The sequence below is a fragment of the Larimichthys crocea genome, chromosome XVII (assembly GCF_000972845.2).
Source record: "Larimichthys crocea isolate SSNF chromosome XVII, L_crocea_2.0, whole genome shotgun sequence".
Lineage (NCBI taxonomy): Eukaryota > Metazoa > Chordata > Actinopteri > Sciaenidae > Larimichthys > Larimichthys crocea.
In genome coordinates, this window is record NC_040027.1 from 21,083,032 (window position 1) to 21,104,199 (window position 21,168).

Below are 21,168 nucleotides of genomic sequence, written 5' to 3' on the forward strand. Positions count from 1 at the left end.
CCTCGTGTGGACAGACTTTTTAACTATTCTATGTGATTCTGAGTCTGTGAACATTTATTACTCCAAAACGTAAACCGAAATGATTGATGACTGTTTGATATCAGCTTTTGAAATTAAGTGTAACGCTGTAAAGGTCTGCGCACGACGAAGAAATAGACAGTGATTGGAGGAGTTTGTCACACGAGGCTGCCAAAAATCATTTTGTACTGTGACTCATGGTGTAATTTTCCTTCTCAGAGAACAAGAGCGAGAGACAGGGGGAGAGAGAGAGGGGGAGGGAGGGAGGGAGGGAGGGAGGGGAGGGGAGGCTGAATTAAATTAAAATGAGAGGACACTTGGTTCAGATAACAGAGTCTGATGGAGCCAGTTGACTGATGATGCACCGTTTCAAATTTTCTCCACACGATTAGCATCGCCAGAGGATTAATTCTGGCTACGTTTAAAGTGATTGATCATTTCTATAAATTAATGAAACAAATAATAAATATATTAATAACGAATGAGGGATAAGCCTTGCCAGAAAGGCAACCAGCCATGTTGCTACAATGCATCACTTTCAAATCATTTGCATTTTTTTCTACAATATATGCTTACACAAACACACACATCAACACAAATACTTATGACTCTTTTCAACACTTGTATTTTCTCACGGGGACTCACTCAGTGCCCTGGAGTCGATGTGGCCTGTTTAACACTTCACTTCTCCACTTCAAAGCCAATAAGTCAATACTGCCTTCCTCTACCTGTGATTAAAGATGACGAGGCAAGGGCTCAATCTCCTCTCACCCATGAGGCACCTTGAGATGCCGAAGTTAAAAATGCCATGCAGAGTTAGTCCTACACCAATGAATATATCAGGTTTTGATCAGCTGAGTTATTGACTCATTGCAACCTTCTGCCAATCGGTCAATGCCCTCCGACATTAAAGTAGAGTGCAGTATTCCCCAGACACAGCGAGCTCGACTACCAAGGAAATTACATGTGCGGATCTGCTTCACCATCAGCATCAGTACTGTTCTGCATCCAGCCTGCATGAAACATGCACACTCATCACGCTGACATCACATCAGCACAGTGTAAAAGCAATTACTGTACTGAGCTTGTGATGACAGCTAACTAATGAAAATGGAAATTTCCATAAAATTATGACTATTTTCAAAAATAGTACTGGTAAAGTGGAGAATGAGAATATAAAAATAATTTATTAATATGTTTTTTTTCCCCCAGTGCTAATTATGGAATTGCCAAATTGATTCATTCATGTATCTTTCATATAATTAATAATAAAATTTAACAAGTAATTTTAAACTTAATTTAATATTATTTCTGATCATTTTGCAGTAGTCTGAGTCTAAAAGAACTTCCCAAAGAACTTTTAAGTACCTCTGAGTTTGTAGTCTGACTCAGTACCTGTAGTGATTCATGCCAGGAGCAAAATCTACTATTCACAAAGTATGAGGCGAGCCCATACTCAGTCTTTTAGTAATTTATAGCAGCAGAGCGACAAAAGCACAGCATTAATCTAACCTTCTCCACTCAGTCAAAATTGAGTCTTCAAGCAAAATTCTTAAAGGTGCTAACCTAATCTGGAGCCAGGAGAATATTTTACCAATATATGGATAAGGTACATTAAAATGATCTGTGAACCACAGCAGTTTATGAATTGCTGCTGGACTACTTCTTGCCCTGGTGCAGTGACTTGACAACAGACTGTAAACAAATATGATGCGTTAATTAATGCGTTTCAGAGGCACTTTTAGGTGCTAGCTGTGCTTTATATTTTACGTACAAACATCAATCTCATCTAAAAAATAAGCAAGTAATACGGATATTGCATTTCAATTCAACATGACTCATTCATCCCCGAAATAGTTTAAGAACATTTTGTAATGAATATGCTGTATAAGGTAGAAAGACAGAGTGGAAGGTGTTACAATCTGTCCCCCTACGGAAATGATAGAAATGATAAAAAAGTGCAGTTCCTTGAACAGCCACTTGAGCTTCACAATGGCTCTTCAGAAACCTATGGGTGACATCAGGGTCCACGTCCATGTTTTATACTATTTTATACTGTCTATGCACATTAGCCACAGTGTGAAGTGTGCATGCTTCTTTTGTTGGACAGAAAAATGATAACTGTTTGCTGCTTGTAGTTTGAACAGATTGAGAAACACTTCAGTGGCACATGCAGTTCAGATAAATGTAACTGGCACTCATTCACATATTTATGGGTCATGGGTAAAATCTGAATATTGCGTTTTTGGAGCACACCTGAACTGTGTGAAGTGAAGCAAGTGCACAGGAACCGTTCTGCTGAAGCTAAGAGGCATACAAAAACCAGACATTGTGCTGCAGCCTAAAGAGGACTCATTAAAAATTCAAAATTGCCTCTGCTCTCTTCATCAGTCACTGGAAACGTAAGATAAAGTAGAGAGAGTGGGGTGCAAGTTTTGATATTTTTGTCTGGGATTTAATTTCCTCCCTTTACATATTTTATCAAAAGCCTTCTCCCCTACTTCCTTAATCCTCTCCCTTCTACCTTTCTCTCCCCCTTTCCTGCTGTCTTCTGCCTGCTATCCATCATGCAATCTGACTTTAATATGCTTTGCGGAGGAATATAAGTCATTCATCACACTGTGGTGAGGCCCAGGACACTGCCATGCTGCACATTTCATAGGCCAGTAAGCCTCAGCAGTAGCATGGGCCAGCTGTAGAGCTGCTAATGCCTCTATTTATTCCACCAGGCAGGCCTGATACAATCCGTCACTCCAGGCTCGACAACCCTGACTCCGTCATGCCTTTTATGGAGCTATGAGCTGCTCCTTAGTAAACATCTCTCTGGTCACCTGATTGGCCTTTGTAAGGATGGATGGGTGGGAAGATGGATGCAGGGGGATAGAAATGATGCATGTGTGTGTGAGAGAGTGGGAGTATACAAGAAAGAGATGGAAAATAAGGAAGTAAACCTAATAAATAAGGGGCTTGAGTCAGTTAATAATGTTTGAGCTACGCTAGCAACATGGCTCTAACAATAGCAACGTTGGCTGGTTAGTCCATCACTTTGGTCCAGTAACTATTGGATGGCTCATCATGGAATTTGGTAACGACATACAGAAGATGAATCCTATCCTATGTTGGTGATCCTTTGACTTTATCTTTAGATACCTTTAGCTCCACCATTAGGTTAACATTTGTGAAATGTCTTTACGACTATTTGATGGATTGCTATCAAATTTGGTTGTAACTTCAGTGATCCCTTGACAATTTTTATTTGTCCAGTGATTCATTTAATGACCATGTACCTGCTAAACTAATGGCTGCTAATCTAATTTCCATCAGCCTTAGCTTGTGTTTGCTGCTAACGAGCAAATATTAGTATGCAAGCACACCATACTAAGCTTGGTGAACATAAAAAAAATATTATACCCGCTAATATCAGCATCATTGAAAGTATAAAGAATGGAGTTAGTGTCTGGAAGTCACCTGTAGATTTGTTGTGAAGCTCAGAGTGTGGTGGCTCAGTCCTCGGCAAAAAATAGGCAAAGATGTGGATCATCGGTGGAACTGAGAGGCCTGGCTGTTCAGATAATCTATCTGTAATGACACCCAACTATCAGTGGCTCAATTCAGACTCAGTTTGGTTGTTATGAACAGGGAAATTAGCTATAGAGACAAAAGACATTTTTTGGACCAGGCTGTAAACATGTTTATTTCTGCTGTGAAGTTGGGCATTCTACTATGGGACTGCAGTTTTTGGCACTTCTACATAGGGTTCACTGCAGCCATGGAGTTTATTATTACTACTATTAGCACTTAGCTCAAAGTACCGCTGTACTTTGCAGATTCACAGAGCTGCTGGCATAACTGTCGACTCATGTGGAACAAGACTTGAAAACCTGGAATTCAACTCAGTAAGCCACCACTGTGATGTTCGACTTTAAATAAGTTTCATTTAGCTTTATCTCAATATTACCAACTGGTGCCTAAATAAACATTTACACTTACAGTAAAAGTTACAGTACAGGGGTGACACAAAGGGAAAAGACTGCAGTCTCGTAGTATAAACATTCACAAGCAATCAGGAGACCCCAAAGAGTCCTTGCCACTGGCAAAAAAAGTAGGGTATGCAGGATCCCTGGGAAATGAGTCTGTGAGGAAAATGAACTCATATTATCAAACACCATTCATGCATTGCTTTTAAATGACTGCAATTATTCTTTGAAGCACGATTAGCCTGTGGAGGATTCTCATGAGAACAGTGCGGTGGATTAAATATGTCAGCGTGACACTTGTGTAATTTGACAGGGGGATTGCAAGGAAACACTGCAAGCTGAAGAACATACAAGTTATAGCATATTAGTGGGACTTGTATGCCAATTATAAATCTTCAATCAGTAAACTGAGTGATTCAAGTTAATCAGAAAGAGTTACGCAATAAATAAAGTCATATGATAAGGAACAGACCTTTGGTCTAATTAGCAGTGCTGAACCATGACTTTATCACAGGTCATCCAAGTCCCAAATCCTCACATAATCTAACATCATTAATCCTTAATGAGAAGAATTTTTGATAAATTGTGCAAGGAGGGCATGTTGAACATACTTGATTAGCACAAAATAAACCTATGACCTTTCTCTGTGTATGAACATCTGACTAACAGCTGAAGCGACTTGGAGGAACATCAAACTACATGTACACATCTGCCCTAAATCTATTTTAACTGCTATAACATTTCCCAGTGCGCTGTGTCATGTATAGGCGTCTCTGCATTTTTGTCCTTGGATCAGTCAAATTGTTAGTTGATCTCTTTCCCCACTTTTCGTCTTTCCGTCTTTCACGCTCCACCTTCTGCCTCCAGTAATAAATCACCTTACCTGTCTGTTTCTCTGACCCTGACCTTGATAACTATTGATGAGATGACGAAACTCTTTATTCACAAGCTCATCTACCTGTCACACTGATGGAGAAAGAAGAGCAAACCAGCCAGTGTTTGCAGAGGCAGAGAGTGAAGGAAGAAATCCATACAGAGATATTACATTCAACTTTGTACTACCTTCATCTCTATGGATCAGGGCTTTGTGTCCTGGACTGACCACTGACTACCCTGGACTGAGAACAGTCAGATGATCCTCCTTTTTTATGATTAGCAGTCTGTAATCATCCTTATGCAAATGAATACCTTTGACAAGCTAACCTTCCTCTGTCCACTGGCTTTCATGACTGATAGGACATGGTAACAGTGTGGAAAGTTAATCTAACTGGTCCTCCATCATCATTAGAGTCATTGATAGGCCGTGGAGAGCAGCAAGGGCCAGCAGACTAGCAGGGCAGTACCTGTAGCCCACTCCAACTGTCCTTTGGCCTCAGCCCCACTCTGATTTACTCTTATAGATTAGCTGTCGCTGGAGGTGAGGCTATCTGTCATTGTGTTTGCCCACTGGGTCCATGAAAAAGTGGGTGTATGAAGGAAAACATATATATGAATCATGGCATACTCACCTAAAATGAGTCATTTTATTATGATCCTTATTGTGAACTCTGGCTAACATGCCTCTTCCCTTCTCCACTTGTTGATCTGTCCGTCACCACATATACTTTAATTTGAATCCTATGATATACAGCCCTCTGTGCTATCTGCACTGTGTGGGCCAGACGTTAATGGCTATGTTTGACGCTTCTCCAGACAACTCACAAAGCTGTGTGCGTCTGGTTAAGGCAGCAGCCTGTATTTACAGCCGCGCTGTCCTCTGCTCGTTTGCTGAAATTCTTCCTGCAGAGGCTAATATGGACACCGGGGCCACTAAATCTTATGACATATCAGACCTCTGAACGGGAACAGTAAACACAGTCGACTGGAGGGAGGACAGAGACACTGGCCAATCAATAGAAACAGCATTTGCTTCCATTGTTTTTCCTCTTCTCAGCAGAATCGCCATTCTCATAAAGAATCTGTTCTATACAATTAGGGTGGGCTCGCTGATGGTGTCTTGGGTGGACAGGGGATTAGATTTAGAAAAAGAGGGTGAGGGGGAGGGAGTGAGAGGTGATAATGGAATTGAAATAGTTAGATAGATGGGGGAGCATAACAAATGATCAGAAAGAAAAGATCCAGGTATTAGTGGATGGAGAAAATGCTGTGAAAGAATCAATATTTGTATGGTAACTTATGTTAGATGGAGAAAAAGTGCATTTATATTGTAATATGTACAATATGGACTGTGGTTGAAGTGGTGGTTGAACACTTATAGTATATACATGGATGACAGTATTAGTATTATACATGCTGCAGAGGCAACGCAACAACAAAAAAAAGCCACTTGAGGGAACTTGAAGATATTTCCAACGTGTAGTGATGCAAAAAAATCAATTCTCCAATGAAATATGTGTTTAATGTTTTATTTATATGTATATTAAAAAAACTCAAAACATGATACAAAACTACAACGATTGGACAAAAAACCTGCATGGACACACAATGTTGAAAAGCTGTGTGGCTTCCCCAGTTCACAGCTTACCACATAAACACACACACACAATTTATAGCACATATCAAAACTGGCTACAACATGTGCATTATATGAAATGAGAGATTTGATGATTGACTGTTTCTCTACATAAACAGCAAATAGAAGATTGGGTTTACTTCTGAGATTAATATGGGGAATAGCCCTTTAATTTGTAAACAACAATCGCTGTGAAAGATGAAACGGATGATTGTGGTGAAAGTGATGGTCAGATGGCATCAACATCAGAAACAGCATGCATGATAGAAAGAAATATTCTTCTATATATGAAGAATAGGTTGATTTGGTTATTTCTGTTTTGAGAGGGGGCTTTTTCATTTTTATTTGATGGCTGAAGCCAGACAGGAAAGGGGGATAGAAAGACGGGATGACATGCAACAAAGGGCTGCGCCTGGAATTGAACCCAGGCCACTGCAGTAAGGACTCAGTCTTGGTACATTGGGGCACCAGCTAAGCAACCAGAAAAAAATTATTTGGTGAGATACTATATCAGCCCCAACTGATGTTGATTCATTAAAAAAAAGACTTTATATAACTTTTTTATTTTTTATTTTGCAGTAGTACTTGTCAAGAACTGTAAACTTATTAGTGTGTAAAAAAAGAGTAGCAGAAAGGAACAAGCATTGTACATCAAGGGAACTGAAGAGAATATGAGAAAGAGGAGTATGTACCCATCTATGCCTACACTAAGCGTGATCCAGCCTGAGTGAGTATTTATCAGCACCAGCGCATGCGGACACACAGAGCTGTATCTGACACAGCCATACTGTATGAGCCATCGTCCCACGTTTTTGCTGTAATATCAGGCCTGGGAGTTCCAGCACGTCCGTCACGTCCTGCTGGTCCCTGGACGTGCATGGTTGGGTGAAACAGAGGGCCGGTTAGAGCAATCTCACTGCCTATTACTGCTGAACAGGCACACCTGACCTTCCATAAATTTGCCGCCTGCTTTGCCACTCATTTACAATGCTAAACGTGTACTGTCTGTCAGTCTTTCTACCTCACCTTCCTTTCTGACTCCCTCTTTCTCACTGACCACACTTCTCTCTTCACGCACATTTTTATTAAGGAAAAGTCATTTTTTCATAACACATGTCCAAAGTTGGCTCCTCTTTTCTCTCTTATCTTACGGGACTAGAGCGATATATGAAAATTAAATAAGGGTGTTGACCACTGACTTTCACAGGAAGACACAAAGCTCCTCAATATTAGATCCTGAACACTGTTAAGAGTTGCAATAACAGGGGGGGCTTTATGAAAAGATGAAGAGGATAACCTTTAAAAGAAAAATGTAATTTTAATGTGCGCAATATCCCCAAACAAAGCCTCAAATATTTATTATTTTACTATCCTTGGCCACAGGTACATAAGATACTAGAATCTGTCAGAGAATGATTGTGCCAGAGAAAGAAGAATTGTTGAGGAAAACATTGTGTTCAATCATTACATCACAAGATGGGTTTGGCAGTGTTGGTATCTAGTCATGCAGATGGATTTAGTTTTATTAGATTTCGGCCTCCACCCCAATGCAAGGGAGGTAAAGGAAAAAGCACAAATTGTTCATGAAACTAAGGGTTCATTGAGGGTAATTTTTAGATGTATGTATAAAAACAGCACACTGACAATTTATTACAACATTGTATTGAAGTGGAAGCAGCAATATCAGAAAAAGATCTCAAAACCTGGGCAAATAAAAACTGAAAACTGTCTGCATAGTTCAACCTAAAGGGGTTAATGTGGATTAAAGATGGCAAGAAAAAAAATGCGATTTCTTTTTCATTTTGCATTTCAAGAATAAAGACAAAATGTCAAAAATAAACTTGCCATTTCAATTTCATTTAAGTTTGTCATAATAAAGCTACCAGCATAATGCATATGGCTCTATGTAATGCTTTGTGTAGATGTTAAAATGAAAAATTGTACTTCAGTTTCGGTTTAAGAAACAAGGAAATGATTTCTCTTTCAGTGCATAAACAGTGTGGTAATGAGTTTTAGGACTTTAAAGAGATGAGCTGAAAATTGAGTCTATTCAGAAGGAGAAGCCACACAAACTTGGCAGAAATGTCATTCACTCTCTTGGCTTGATTTGATGGACCAGTGCTTCTATTGACATAATCAACATTATTCTCGACATGCAAAACAATAAAAACAACAAAAACTATCTTCAGTTTTCATCACTTTAACATCATTCTCAAAATAAAAAATTTGAAAAAAAAAAAAAATCCTAGAATTCCTACAAATAAAGAAATCTTAAATTAAAACAAACAAAACAAATCAAAACAAATAAAGATCCATCTTTGGTTGAACTTTAACCTTAAAGCACTACAAGCCAACAAGGTTGTGAACCATTGCAATATAGGTATTATTTGTAATTTGGGTGAATCTTTCTAAGTGTTTAAACGGTTTCCCTGCATTTAATAATTCATATATTATTTTCCTGCAACACAAGAGTTGTGTTGACTCTGGAAGGTAGCATCCAGTAAGAAGGAATAGAAAATGTGACTGTGAAACTGTTACAAGCCCAGACAAGAACACAACAGAGCTGACATCCTGTGGGGTTAGCCGGTGGCCTGGACACTGTGATGTTGTACCTGGTTTTGAGACTACACACACAAAAGACAGAATGTTAGGAGTTTGTTTTTTTTGTTTTTTTACAATAATTAACCCCGCGAGGCGCTCATTTCCAGTCTCATTTCCAGTCAAGAGGAAATGGGATCCCACCTGTCCTCTGACCAAGCAGTGCTCCTATCAGCTCCCTGACACACACACACACACACGCACACATAATCTTTCTCTCACTGGGACAGCCTCCCGACCTTTCCCTGCACTGTCGTTTGCTCACTTGTATGAATGTTTGTGTATGTGTGTGTACGTATATGTGAGCATGTGTATCCTGTGTGCCCATGAACTGACAGGCACAGTACCCCACTGCACTGGTGAATGAATCTGGGTCAGAGTGCACATACATACATGCACACACATGCATGCACACACATGCATGCACGCACACACACACACACACACACACACACACACACACACACACACACACACACACACACACACACACACACACACACACACACACACACACACACTTTTGGTGACCTTCATTTCAGCTCCTTCCAAAAGAAAGTAAGAACAATGTCATGTTGCATTAAGCCGATCTGAGATCATCTGATGCATAAAATTGTTTTGTTTCCGTTCAGAGGACTAAGATTGTTGCCTGCTAAACAGATACAGATGATCTTGAAGTTAACCTGTATAAATCTGCCTCAACAGCATTAAAAAAGATAATTAGATGGAAGAACTAGACAAAAGGACGATACTGGTAAAATTGTCCTTAAGGAGACTGGGTGCCAAGGGACTTCAAGGACAGCATAGTTAATGGGGCATCAGACAGATGACAGGGAAGAAAGGAAATGGGGCGGATGTAAAATAAAAGGATGACACATGTCAAGCGTCAGACGCTTGACATGTGTTGGAAAATTTCCATTTGTGGTAATAGTAAATGAAACCGCCGTGCAATAAAACAACCTTAGCCATCGGTGGTAGGGAAGTGAACATCACAGTCAGTTACTTTAATGGCAGCACTCTGAGCGCTTTTACAAGCAGTGTTATTTGCCCTCATGCTGTTCTGTTTCTTTTACTGTTGTCTGGTTTCGGAATTCATAAAAAATGTCTGGAAATGTTTTTTATATCATTTTAACTGACTTTGAGATGTTTAATAAATTCACATTGAACATGTGTTTTTGTTTTTCTTTTTTCTTTCTTTCTTCATGAGCTGTTGTCACTCAGCTTGTTAGTCCAGCTGCAGCTGCCAACCTGGATCCCAGGCCACAACAGGATGTCAGCACTCACCCATCAAGTGAGAGACTCTATGTGACACTTCTGCCCCACTTCCCTGGGACTTAACCTAGCACCACTTCGGTGCGTGTCTGGGGAAAGACATATACAGTACATGTGAGAGTTGCCCCCGGTTGGCCAGCTGCATCACTGTTAACCTTCTCTGCTCTTCAAACACTGACATTTGTATTTTGTGTACATTTATGAATCAGATCAAAAAAATCCCTGTGGAGTTCACAAAACAGTTAAATACCGATATGTGGATGTATGTATCCTGGCTGTGTGAACATAAAACTCCAAAGAGAAAACATTTATATATTTATTTCTGGGGTTAGTTTTAGAGCTGAGGCTAGAGTTGTATCTAGTATTAAGATTAGGCTGGATTTACATCTGGAGATTATTTGGGAAGTTGGTAGTTTAAAGGACCATGCTATATTGTTAATTTGCATATTTTCTTTCATTAAGATACTTTACATTGCTACCAAACATTTCACAATCCATAACTTTACAGTAGAGATTGTCATCCTAACTTGCAGGCATCCCATTTCACTTTATGTATGTATGTATGTTATGTAACATGTCGTTACACTGTTGACTTCTTCTACTTGAGCATTAAAGGACCTGAAATATTTTTGCTATGTGTGTTTCAGGTTTAATTTGCATATTGTACGTCTGAGTACACCAACAAGACAAGAACACAATAAATTGTGACTATAACAAACAATAACTGATGATGATGGTGCTAGTGATGGATTGCCTGTAGCAAGCAAAATTCTAGGGAGGTATATGAATCAATAACAAGTGAATTCATAGCGAAAGGCTGCGGTGCAAACTCGTAAATGTGAGAGTCAGATTTTCTCTTGGTCACTAGGTGTCTGACAGGATCCAGCTGACCACATTTCCCAGAGTGGCTTCTATGAATACCTGTGTTGAGAACTGTGTGTGTGCGAGATGTGGGGGTGCATCCTGAGTGATGAGCACTACATTGTGGAGCTGCAACATCAGCACAGCTTAGCACCAGAGAGGATCCATCATTCAGGACAGCCTTGAAACAGTGGAGCTCCTGGTCTACATGTACAGACAGACATACAGTATGCATACACATCATACAAGCATGTTTTTAAAGCCACCCCCTACTGTCTCACCCAAGGCTGCTGTAATCAATCGTGCTGTGTGAAAACACCCTAGTCTGAATTAATGCAACACCGCATGCTGCTCTACTGCCATGGACGATGAACAGCCACTGTGGTGTGATCGCACCTTCTCATATGCCCTCAGCACACAAATGCATCTCAGACACATTGTAAGCGAAGAACATGTCCTGCATGAGGCATAGAGGTTCTTCGGACGGATGATCTTCGGCCCTGTGTTTGACAGATTTCATTTGCTCTTTGAAGAACAGAACACGAAGTAATGTTCCAAAACAGACTGAAATAAGTGCACAAAACTGGGTTATAGCAATTCAGATATTTTAATTGAGGTGGTGACATCGTACAGAGTGGAAATGGGCAAAATGCAGCTATGGATGACGAGAAGAAAGCACAATGTGTCATAGCCTTGTTTGAAACCTACATTCTTTGACCTTACATAAAATCAATTGTAAACCGGATACCAACACAAAACTAACACCAATAAATCCATACATAAGATACTTATAATGAGGGATAATTGTCTTTGTTTTGAATCTAAATGACTTGTCAATGAAGGTTTTCACAAAAAGGGGTTGTAGTAGAATTTGCCCACAAAGCCAGCAGAGCTGATCTTCTGCTGGTATGCAGTGTGCAGTGGCGACCTCTATCCCCATCATGTGATGACAAATTTGAGAGATTATTGTTGAGATCTGATGAAACGGCTGCCAGTTAGTCTTTGCATACTCCGTTTTCTTTTCTCCATGAGAGTATGTTTGGGTTGTTGACTCTAGGCCATATGGCTCTGGTGCCTAGGGCATCGACATGGCACATTGAACATATGTAGCAGTGACTTATAATCCCTCCATAACACTGAAGGTCATAGGATTTGTCATCTGAAAGCTGCGAACAAAAAGTGTACGATGGCACATGACGTTAATGTCAGGAGTGAAAGCTGAAAGTACACCGAGATAAATGATCCTGTGTGTTCCTGCGTGTCTCCCAGACCAAGAAAGCAGCCAAAATGGTCGTGTTCACTACAATCTGGTTTACATAGGCAGCTAAATTTCACTCACAGCAAATGAGTGCTCTAGCCCTGCTCTGGAAATACACTGTGGAGGCAGCAATTCTTCCCAAAGGAAATATTACAGCAAACACTGAAATCCCACTTGAGGCTTTAATTAAAAAAATAATTAGCAACTGCCCTAAAATGAATCACATGACATCATCCAGATCAGAGGAGAAGTGTAATCGTTGGCAGGGTAAGGTAAAAAATATTAGATAGGAATTCATATTCAAAAATATCTGCTAGTGTGAAAAACAGGGGTCATCTTTATTTTCCATAATAAATATAGACTTTAACAATTACATTGGAGGATTATCATACAAACGAGCACTCTAGGAGAGCACTGATTGGCCACAAAGCCACCATCCACCAATACAACAACACCTCAGAGAGTAAGAAAGAGAGAATAAGGGACTGTTGGGACAGATGAAGGTGGCAGAGACGGCTGAGATTGTTGAGATTGACACCAACCTGATGTTCAGGACCTCGATTACAAATCAGCTCCCTTGATTTTTTTTCTCAAATTCATAATTAAAGAGTTTCACCTAAGTTACCTAACTTCATTTACCCAACATACAGTTTCAATCGATGGACAGACGTGCGGCAGTCTACCGCCCTCTAGTGTGTGCCAGAGGAACGGTTAGAAATACCTGCCAGGTTTCAGCCAGTGTGGTAAAAGAAAGAAAGTGAAGCAGACGGCATTTAGCAACACTACTCCACAGTGTGACAAGTGAGCCCAGGTCCCGCTTGTCTGTCCCATCATCTCCACACATAATTTCTCCCCACCCACTTTCTTTCCAGCCAGTTCCAGGGCCTGTTCAGGTACAACATGTTCTCTCCCGGGCTGAGAGAGTGTTTTGTGCATATCAAAGAGTCTTAGAGGATCTGTTCGGTGCTAGAGGCAGAGATGTCCAGTAGTCTCCAGGCAGCATATGGGTTGAGCTCCTCCTGGTCTCGACACAGAGCCCACACATACATCATCCTGATCACTTTTTCCTGGAGGGAGAAAAACAGATGGGTGCAATCATAATCACTGGAAAACAGGGAAGACAGATACACGCTTTAAATTGAATTTTATCATCTGTTTTGTGGTTATGTAAGCCGTGTTGGGATTTATATTAGTCTGAATTGTGACAATGATCCCAGCCACGTCCCCAGAGTGCTGACATTATTTCTGAGTAAGCTGTGTTTAGTCAATACCAGATGTCACATTTGTCTCTAAAACCTCTAAAGAAAGTTTGAAAGGATTTAAAACTCTGAGCCCAGTAAAAAACTTGGTGTAGAGGTACAGTCCATGAGGGCAGAGTCTGTCTGTCTTATGCCCAGACATTTGGATACAGCTGATAAAACAGGAGAGAACAGTACATCCACCATTAATCCTCCTGCAGTAGTCTTTTAATCTGAAGACTGGGCAAATGCCAACTGCATGGCACTGAGTGGATACCTTGACCTCGTTACCAATCACAGGTGTCCCTGAGGAGCCCTGAATGGACAACATGGCTGATTTACAACCAATAAAGCTTTAGTCAGGGTCGCAGGTCTAAAGAAATAAAAGCCACGAACAAATGGTAAAAAGCGTCTTAATGGTCTCATTCTCCTGGTGCCTCATTTATAAGACTTGTCTTCATATTTGAGGTTATAACAAAATGTCAGCTAAAACTTTGGTCTTTATTGCCTTAACATTGCATTGGCTATCAAAGATGATTGTGTTACTGTTGGTGTGAGTGTGTGTATGTGTGTGTGTAAAACTTACGGGGTCCCCCTCCACCACCTCTCCTTTGGTGTTTCGGATTACCATGACTAACTGAGCCTGGAAGGTGATAATCAGCACTGGACCCTGGTCCATCATCTTTCCCATCGCCAGCTGAAGAGAAGGATAAATACTTTATATGCTTTAACTGAACCAACAAACATATTTTTAAGATTAGTATTGAAATACGTTTACTGAGGGTCATGAGTTATGCTGCAAGGACTTAAACTCTGAGAGTAATGGTGACGACTAAACACAAAATACAAAAAAAGTTGGAAATGAACAAAAACGATGACTTTGACAGCTTTATCCCTCCAGATCATCATACAGACTAGAACCACAGGCTCTTTGAGTCAAAGCAAAATCAATATTATGTATTAAAAGGCTCTTGTCTGTTAGCAATGTTGTTATTTTTCTGAAGCAAAAACAAAGCAGGAGCAAAGACAATTAAAAACAGTTTCCCTGAAGAGTCAACGTTAAAACTAAAAATCTGAATATGCTCACCCTAACCTGTTTCAATTATGCTAAGTCATTAGCATGGTAAATACTATTTTAGTATTGCAGTATTGCCAAATTTTAAATGTTCACCAAAGTCTTGTGTAGTGTAGTCTAGAGTAACTTACATCAATACTGTCAATGTCCAGGATCTTAGAGTGGAACTGAAGTCCCATGGCCTTGGCTTGCTGAATTGGGTGTGCCAGCTGGCTGTATGTCTGCAGAGAAAGAAGATAAGACAACTTGATCAAACATTTTATAAAGCGCTGCCCACCGAAAGGCAACATGTGCTTCAATGTCACTAGTGTGCTCTGTGGTCAGTCTAACTACTGTCTGTGCATATTCATAACAAAAGAAGCCTATCTATGGAATCTGTGTTCTTCCAGCTCAGGGTCGGTGGGTGAGAAGATCCATACCGCTTCGTAACACCAGTCCTTCAGTACCTCCAGCTCGCCTCTGATCATCGCCTGCATCGAGACAGTGCAAATACCAGATTAAAAAACTTGTTGTCCTAACGTTATCTAATGCTTTAAATGATTCAATTACACAGACAGTGTTGTTTACAGTAGCATACCTCCAGTATGTTGGGGATGATATCTCGTTCACACTGCTTGAGGAAAGAATCTTTGTCAAAAGACGGGTCCGCCTTCAAAATCTCTGTCAGTACTTCAGACATCTCTGTCTTGGAAAACAGCCCACCTAAACGCACATGAACACACATACAGGAAACATACATACATGAAGAAAAACACACAGTAACGCCAGTAACCCAGGAATGTAATAACTAAACATAGCCAGTGTAGCAGAAACAATAAAGTATGCATATCTTTTGTATTTCCTCTGTTATATCTTAATTAGACCTCTCAGTGTGTGTGCAGACTATCAAACCAAAGGTCTCTCACCTATGAGGTCAGTCATCTTGTCTGTGACAGCACGAGACGCTCTGATGAGGGCATTGTCACTCTCATCGTACTTCATCTTCATCTCAAAAAACCCTGTGATGAACATAAGAACGATAATGCATCATATCCTTAGTTGAAACCTCCAATCTCCTCCACACACACCCTTATGCACACAGAAAGAGGTGGGGGAAAAGAAAACAAAGTTCTCTCAGCTCAGCAAATCCTTTCAAACTCAGTTCATACACAGAGATTAGACATCATTATTCCCGTCAAAATCGTGAACTCCCACAGGACTTGCTGGTTAGACAATATGAGGAATGAAAAAGCCAAAAAACTGAATCTCAGCAAAAGGCTGCTGTACGCCGCCGCTGGGTGATTGATGAATCATTGTATGATTCTAATACATTTTCTGAAAAATAAACAAACACACATCTCTTCGGTGCACCCACACAGAAACACACACACACACACACCCCAAACATTTAAATGTATTCAGGAAATTTGGGAGATGGTGCAAAACCATCCCACTGGACATATTCGCCCCTGCAGCAACTCTTGTACTGGAGTCTACCAATGTATCAAATAAAGCAGAATACATACCATGTGATGTCACCACAGAGACAGGGTGAAGTGCTGCAGGGTTTATGCTGAATCAAGTGCCATATTGCCATTTCTAGTTGAGCTATCATTTTTGCTGATTTAAATCAGCCAGAAAAGTTGTCTGCCTCAGATTTAGCCTACAACTGAAAACTGGTGTACTGGTTCACTGCCCAACCCTAGAATTTAGAGTCTAAAAAGTGCAGATGCTGCAATAACAGCTATGGAAATACACATAGCAGCAAATCTGTTGACTTTGTGCAATGTCCTACCTGTAACCCAGGTGAATTTTTCTTTCCACCTCTCCAAACATTATTAATGGTCAACATTGTATCCCTAACTAAAGTGCATATAATATTGGCTAAATATACTAAATCAGCACAGTGATGTCACTTTATAAACCTCTCATTTTTCACACTCTCCACCTAATCCCATAGCAGCACCTTCTATTAACTGAATATTTCAGCAAACCCTTATTAATGGACCCTCATAATTTTGAAGGTTAAAAAGTGCTTCAAGCCACCCAAGCCCAAATATATCTTTCATCTTTTGTCACTTGGAGAGTTTTGCTATGAAAATGTATCTCTTCAGACCTGTGTAAAACCCTTAGCAATAGCAGTATAACAACCAGGGCGATCTGAATGATGTGGTCTTTCCCAAATTCTTGCAAACTGTTAAACTAAGCCCACCACGCCTAGGATACAGAGAGACAGAAAGAAGGAGAGGTCGGTAAGTCCTTACTGTTAAAGACCACATTGTTGTCTTTGAAGTCCTTCCACTGTTGGTACCATTTTGAGTCTTTGTGGAGCACCACACCCATAGCTTCCCTGAAAAACAAAACAAGAAGTAAAGATTTAAAACAGTGTCCCTGTTGGATTACTGGAGTCATAATGATCACCATATTTAACCATGTTAAGTTAGAAATTAAAATACACTGCTTTATTTACAGAAAGAACAATTAACTAAATGTAAATGTAACAACCGTAGTGCTACCAAGGTTCAGCTTAGAGAAATGTTATTCCTATTCCAAAATACTCTGGAAAAAATAAGAGCATTTTACAACAGTTTGCTTATCTCTGCAAACCTTTAGTTTCCCCTAATAGTAAAGTAGTCTCTTGGTACATGACTAGATCCCCCAATTTTTCTAGGTCTGTAATTTTTTATATTAAAGATTATACTGGCTATCTCTAAACCTCAGGCATTGCCCTCTCATTATCATGGCAAAGCAGAAGCCACTCACGTACTCATTTGCTTCGAAAACCTTGCTGTCATCCCCTGCGCCCTTAGAAGAGAACTCACTCCTCTTCCTGAGTCTGGAAGGAGGCCGATAAGGGCCAGTGTGACCCAGGTCCCCAATCTCTTTCTTCACACTCTCCATGCCCTGAAAGCACGTGAACAGGTACATATTTACCTACCTGTAACCTTAATAGAACATGTCAAATTATTTCTCTAACAGTTGAACAGAGTGGGCAGGACAAAGTCACTTTCTAAGAGTACGTGTAAAGGAAAACAGTGAGTGCTGACAGCTGTTAACAGCAACAAAAAAAATTCTGTCCCAAAACTGAACAAGTTCACATGAATTTCTTCCTCTTTTTTTAATGATCTGCTTTATAAAATACTGAGTTCTATTTGTTGGAGGAACTTGGTTGGCTTGTGGTCTTGTGGTTGAACCTCAAACTGAACTCTCCTGTCCTCTTTTTAACTTTCTGTGCCACACAGGTGTTTATCTATCAAGTACAGATTGTAGAACAACCTTCTGAACTCTCTCTCAGTCGCTTCCACCGTAATTGGTTTTACTCTTAATTCAGCTTGAAGTGTAAAGATATTTTCAGTTCATTATGAAAGTGTGACAGGACAAATTAGACATTACTAGGTGATTAATGGGAAACACTGGAGATGTCCCCGCAGTTGTAGTCTTGACCGGTCTTGAAATAAAATCCAGAGTCCAGAGTGAAAATGCAGTCAATTCCAAGACAAGCCCAAGGCTTTTAAAAAGTGAGACACATGCTTTACTCTAAAGAGCCTTGCCATTAAGTTTCAATCAGAGAGAAACAAAAACCAACAAATGCTGTTTAACTTCTGGTAAACAGAGATATATATCTGCTCCATAGTGAGCACAGTGACTTCATACCTGTGATATCGCTTTGAAGGCGCCGGTCTTCCCCAACATCTCTCCACTCTTAGAGACACTCTCTGCTGAGGTCTTAGCTGTTTTGGCTGCTTCCTCCATTCCCTCCTTGATTTTCTTTCCAATTTCTGTACGACTGACCTCCTCCAGCCCCTGTCCACACACGCATAACTTGTAAGTGTGGATGGACGAAATTGAATTGCATGTCTATCATATGACAATCAAAAGAAAGGCTGCATTTGGTTGAGATACCTTTCACATTTACCTCTTTAACTGTTTCAGAGAGGTTTCCCAACTTCTTTTTGAGAACCTCGGAGGTCTTCACTGTTTCAGACTCTATAGTTTTCTGGGATCGAGACAAGGGGTGTGTATTTAACACTCGTTTTTCATATTAACATTGATAGAAAGGCTGTGTGTGTTGTGTGGCCAAATACTAACATATTTCCTTCGAGCTTGTTTCAGTGCATCTGACTCCTCCAGTTTCTTGGCTTCTTCCCTGAACTTCTTGATGTTTTCTTTCATTTCCTTATTTTTATTTAGCTCCTGCTTCAGGTTGTCCAAGAATTCACCCAGGAAACCTTTTCTGCCACCGCCTCTCTCCCCCGACAAATACCGTACCTGCAGAAGTGACTGAGGCACCTTGTTGGTATAATTAAGAAACAACACACACAATTAATTTACTCCGAGGATGTAGTAGTTTAATCAAATTTAAATTCATGTTCATATAGTTGTTTTTGTACTCAAACCTGCATGAGGTGTGCTAAACTACTCAAGACTTCTTGATTAAATTTAGGTAGGAAACAAGTTTAATAACTTGCAAAGACAGCAGGTGCACTTCAGAGTGATAGTTACGCAGTTCGGTACACTTTTTCCTCATAAGATGATGTTTCAGCAAAGTGCTTTCACTTGGGCTCTAAAAACACCAACGCAAGCACCAGCTCATAGAATAAAGTCTGTGATGTATCTGTCAATCTAATAGGCTCCTATTTTTTGCAAGTTATTATGTCTGTTTTCTATCTAAATTTCAAACAGGCACAGAGATGCCAGTTTATCTCTGGGAAAAATGCTTTCTGATGCAACAGTCATGTAATAAATCCTACCCTAATGAAGGAGATAATGTTCAGTAGGTTTTTTGAGACTGTTTTGGAGAGGTGTTGTTTCAACTTCATGGTTATTTTTGGAGGCTGCAGTTTGTGGTGCTGACAGGTGATTTTTTTGTCTTTTACATTTGTATGGGTGAGGTGAGTAGGTACACTAAATAACACCATCACATAACGCAATACAATTCAACAGCACCACAAGTGCAGTGCATCTTCCAAAAATACCACAGTCAAATTAAATAAATATCTATAAAAACGTCTAACTAAAACTAAATTATAACATTTAGGTTTATAATAACAAGACTTTTATATTAGACATATTTAGCTTTAGCTGTAAAAAAGAAAATGAAGCCTTTTTCAAATGAAACTATGATGTGGATTGTGAAGGATAATCCAACCTAACATTAGTAAAAATGGCATTAAGAAGGCAGACAGTGACGCAAAGTACAGCTTCTAATCATGCATAAAGACGTAGATAACAGTATCACAGATTATATCGCGTGTTCGCACCTGTGAAGAGCATGTGAGGAACCCACGTATCCTGTAGACATCGGGTCTGTTGTGCAGAGGCAGGTAAGAGAAAGGGAATGCCACCAAACCTCTTCTGACACATATCTGGAGACAGACATACAAAATCACCCACATCAATTTTAGTACACTGATCCACTGGTTCTCAAATTGTGGTACACAAGCTCCCTTGGGTGGTACTTGAAATCTTTGAAACATATATTGTTTTGATTAAATAACATAATTTAGAAACACTTTACACTACTTTAATAATTGTTTTAACATGATGACAATAGTTAAATTATGAGCTCGCAGTAATATAATTTAAAATAAGTTTTCCTGTAATATTCAGTCATGGTCAAGCAGGTAGCTCACATAAATCCATGATTAGTTATGACCCAAGTAGCTCTGGTTCTGATCAGGATTCAACAAGTCAACAATACATATTTTTAAAAAGTCTCTTCTGTAGCTGAACAGGACCAGTTCACGCTGTCATGATGGTGGTATTTGTAGAGGCGAATATTTACATGGAGTAAAAACACTGCACCAGTCCAATAACCAAACAGGTGCTGACAAACTCATTCATAAGTTACTACGGCATGATCCTTTGTTATATTTAGCTTAAACCTGGGCGTAAAAAAGGAGGCTGGCTTGTCTTTAGTGCTCTGTAAGGTCAGGACGTGCAGTCAGATCCTCATGCTGACATTTAACGACGCTTCAGCCTCAAACACCGGCTGCACGTCTCAACAGCTAACTCAGCTAACACCAGGTTAGCAGCCTGGTCGTGAAGAAAGAGTAAAACCAGCCCTTTCAAAACACCAAATGAGTTATTCGTCAATTGTTTCGTGGTTTTCAAATGCTGATATTTAAACAAACATTCACCAAAACTCACCTGGTAACACTGACACAAGGGGGCCGCCATTTTGAATGTAATGACTGCGACCTTCTTCCGGTGGTGACCTTCCATATCCTGCCGCGAGGAGGAAGAGGAGGGAGCTCGAGCTCATGCGTGCACCTCACCTCCTCAAATATTCAGACTGTTGTCATTGCAACTACATGGATCAAATTATACACCATCATCATCCTGGTTGTAAACAAGTAAAACTGCCAAACAGCATTTCC

General features: G+C 40.0%; 1 protein-coding gene across 1 annotated transcript; it reads right to left on the reverse strand.

Annotated features, from left to right (window-relative positions):
- Positions 1-11,826: 11,826 nt before the first annotated feature.
- Positions 11,827-21,067, reverse strand: timm44 (translocase of inner mitochondrial membrane 44 homolog (yeast)). The gene is made up of 13 exons (XM_010732432.3): positions 20,939-21,067; positions 20,050-20,154; positions 18,878-19,078; positions 18,705-18,785; positions 18,443-18,592; positions 17,556-17,692; positions 17,053-17,138; positions 15,715-15,807; positions 15,387-15,511; positions 15,229-15,279; positions 14,941-15,030; positions 14,321-14,431; positions 11,827-13,563 (listed from the first exon to the last, which is right to left on the reverse strand). Exons 1-13 carry the CDS (start codon positions 21,011-21,013, stop codon positions 13,444-13,446), a joined length of 1,425 nt encoding a protein of 474 aa, XP_010730734.3. The 5' UTR covers positions 21,014-21,067; the 3' UTR covers positions 11,827-13,443.
- Positions 21,068-21,168: the final 101 nt, after the last annotated feature.

Excerpts from the sequence above, each read along its gene's own strand:
- timm44 (XM_010732432.3), bottom strand. The coding sequence starts at position 21,013 with ATGGAAGGTCACCACCGGAAGAAGGTCGCAGTCATTACATTCAAAATG. Across the intron at positions 20,155-20,938 it reads CCTTGTGTCAGTGTTACCAG|ATATGTGTCAGAAGAGGTTT; the intron begins GTGAGTTTTGGT and ends GTCTGTCTCCAG. Across the intron at positions 13,564-14,320 it reads AGGTGGTGGAGGGGGACCCC|GAAAAAGTGATCAGGATGAT; the intron begins GTAAGTTTTACA and ends TTCTCCCTCCAG.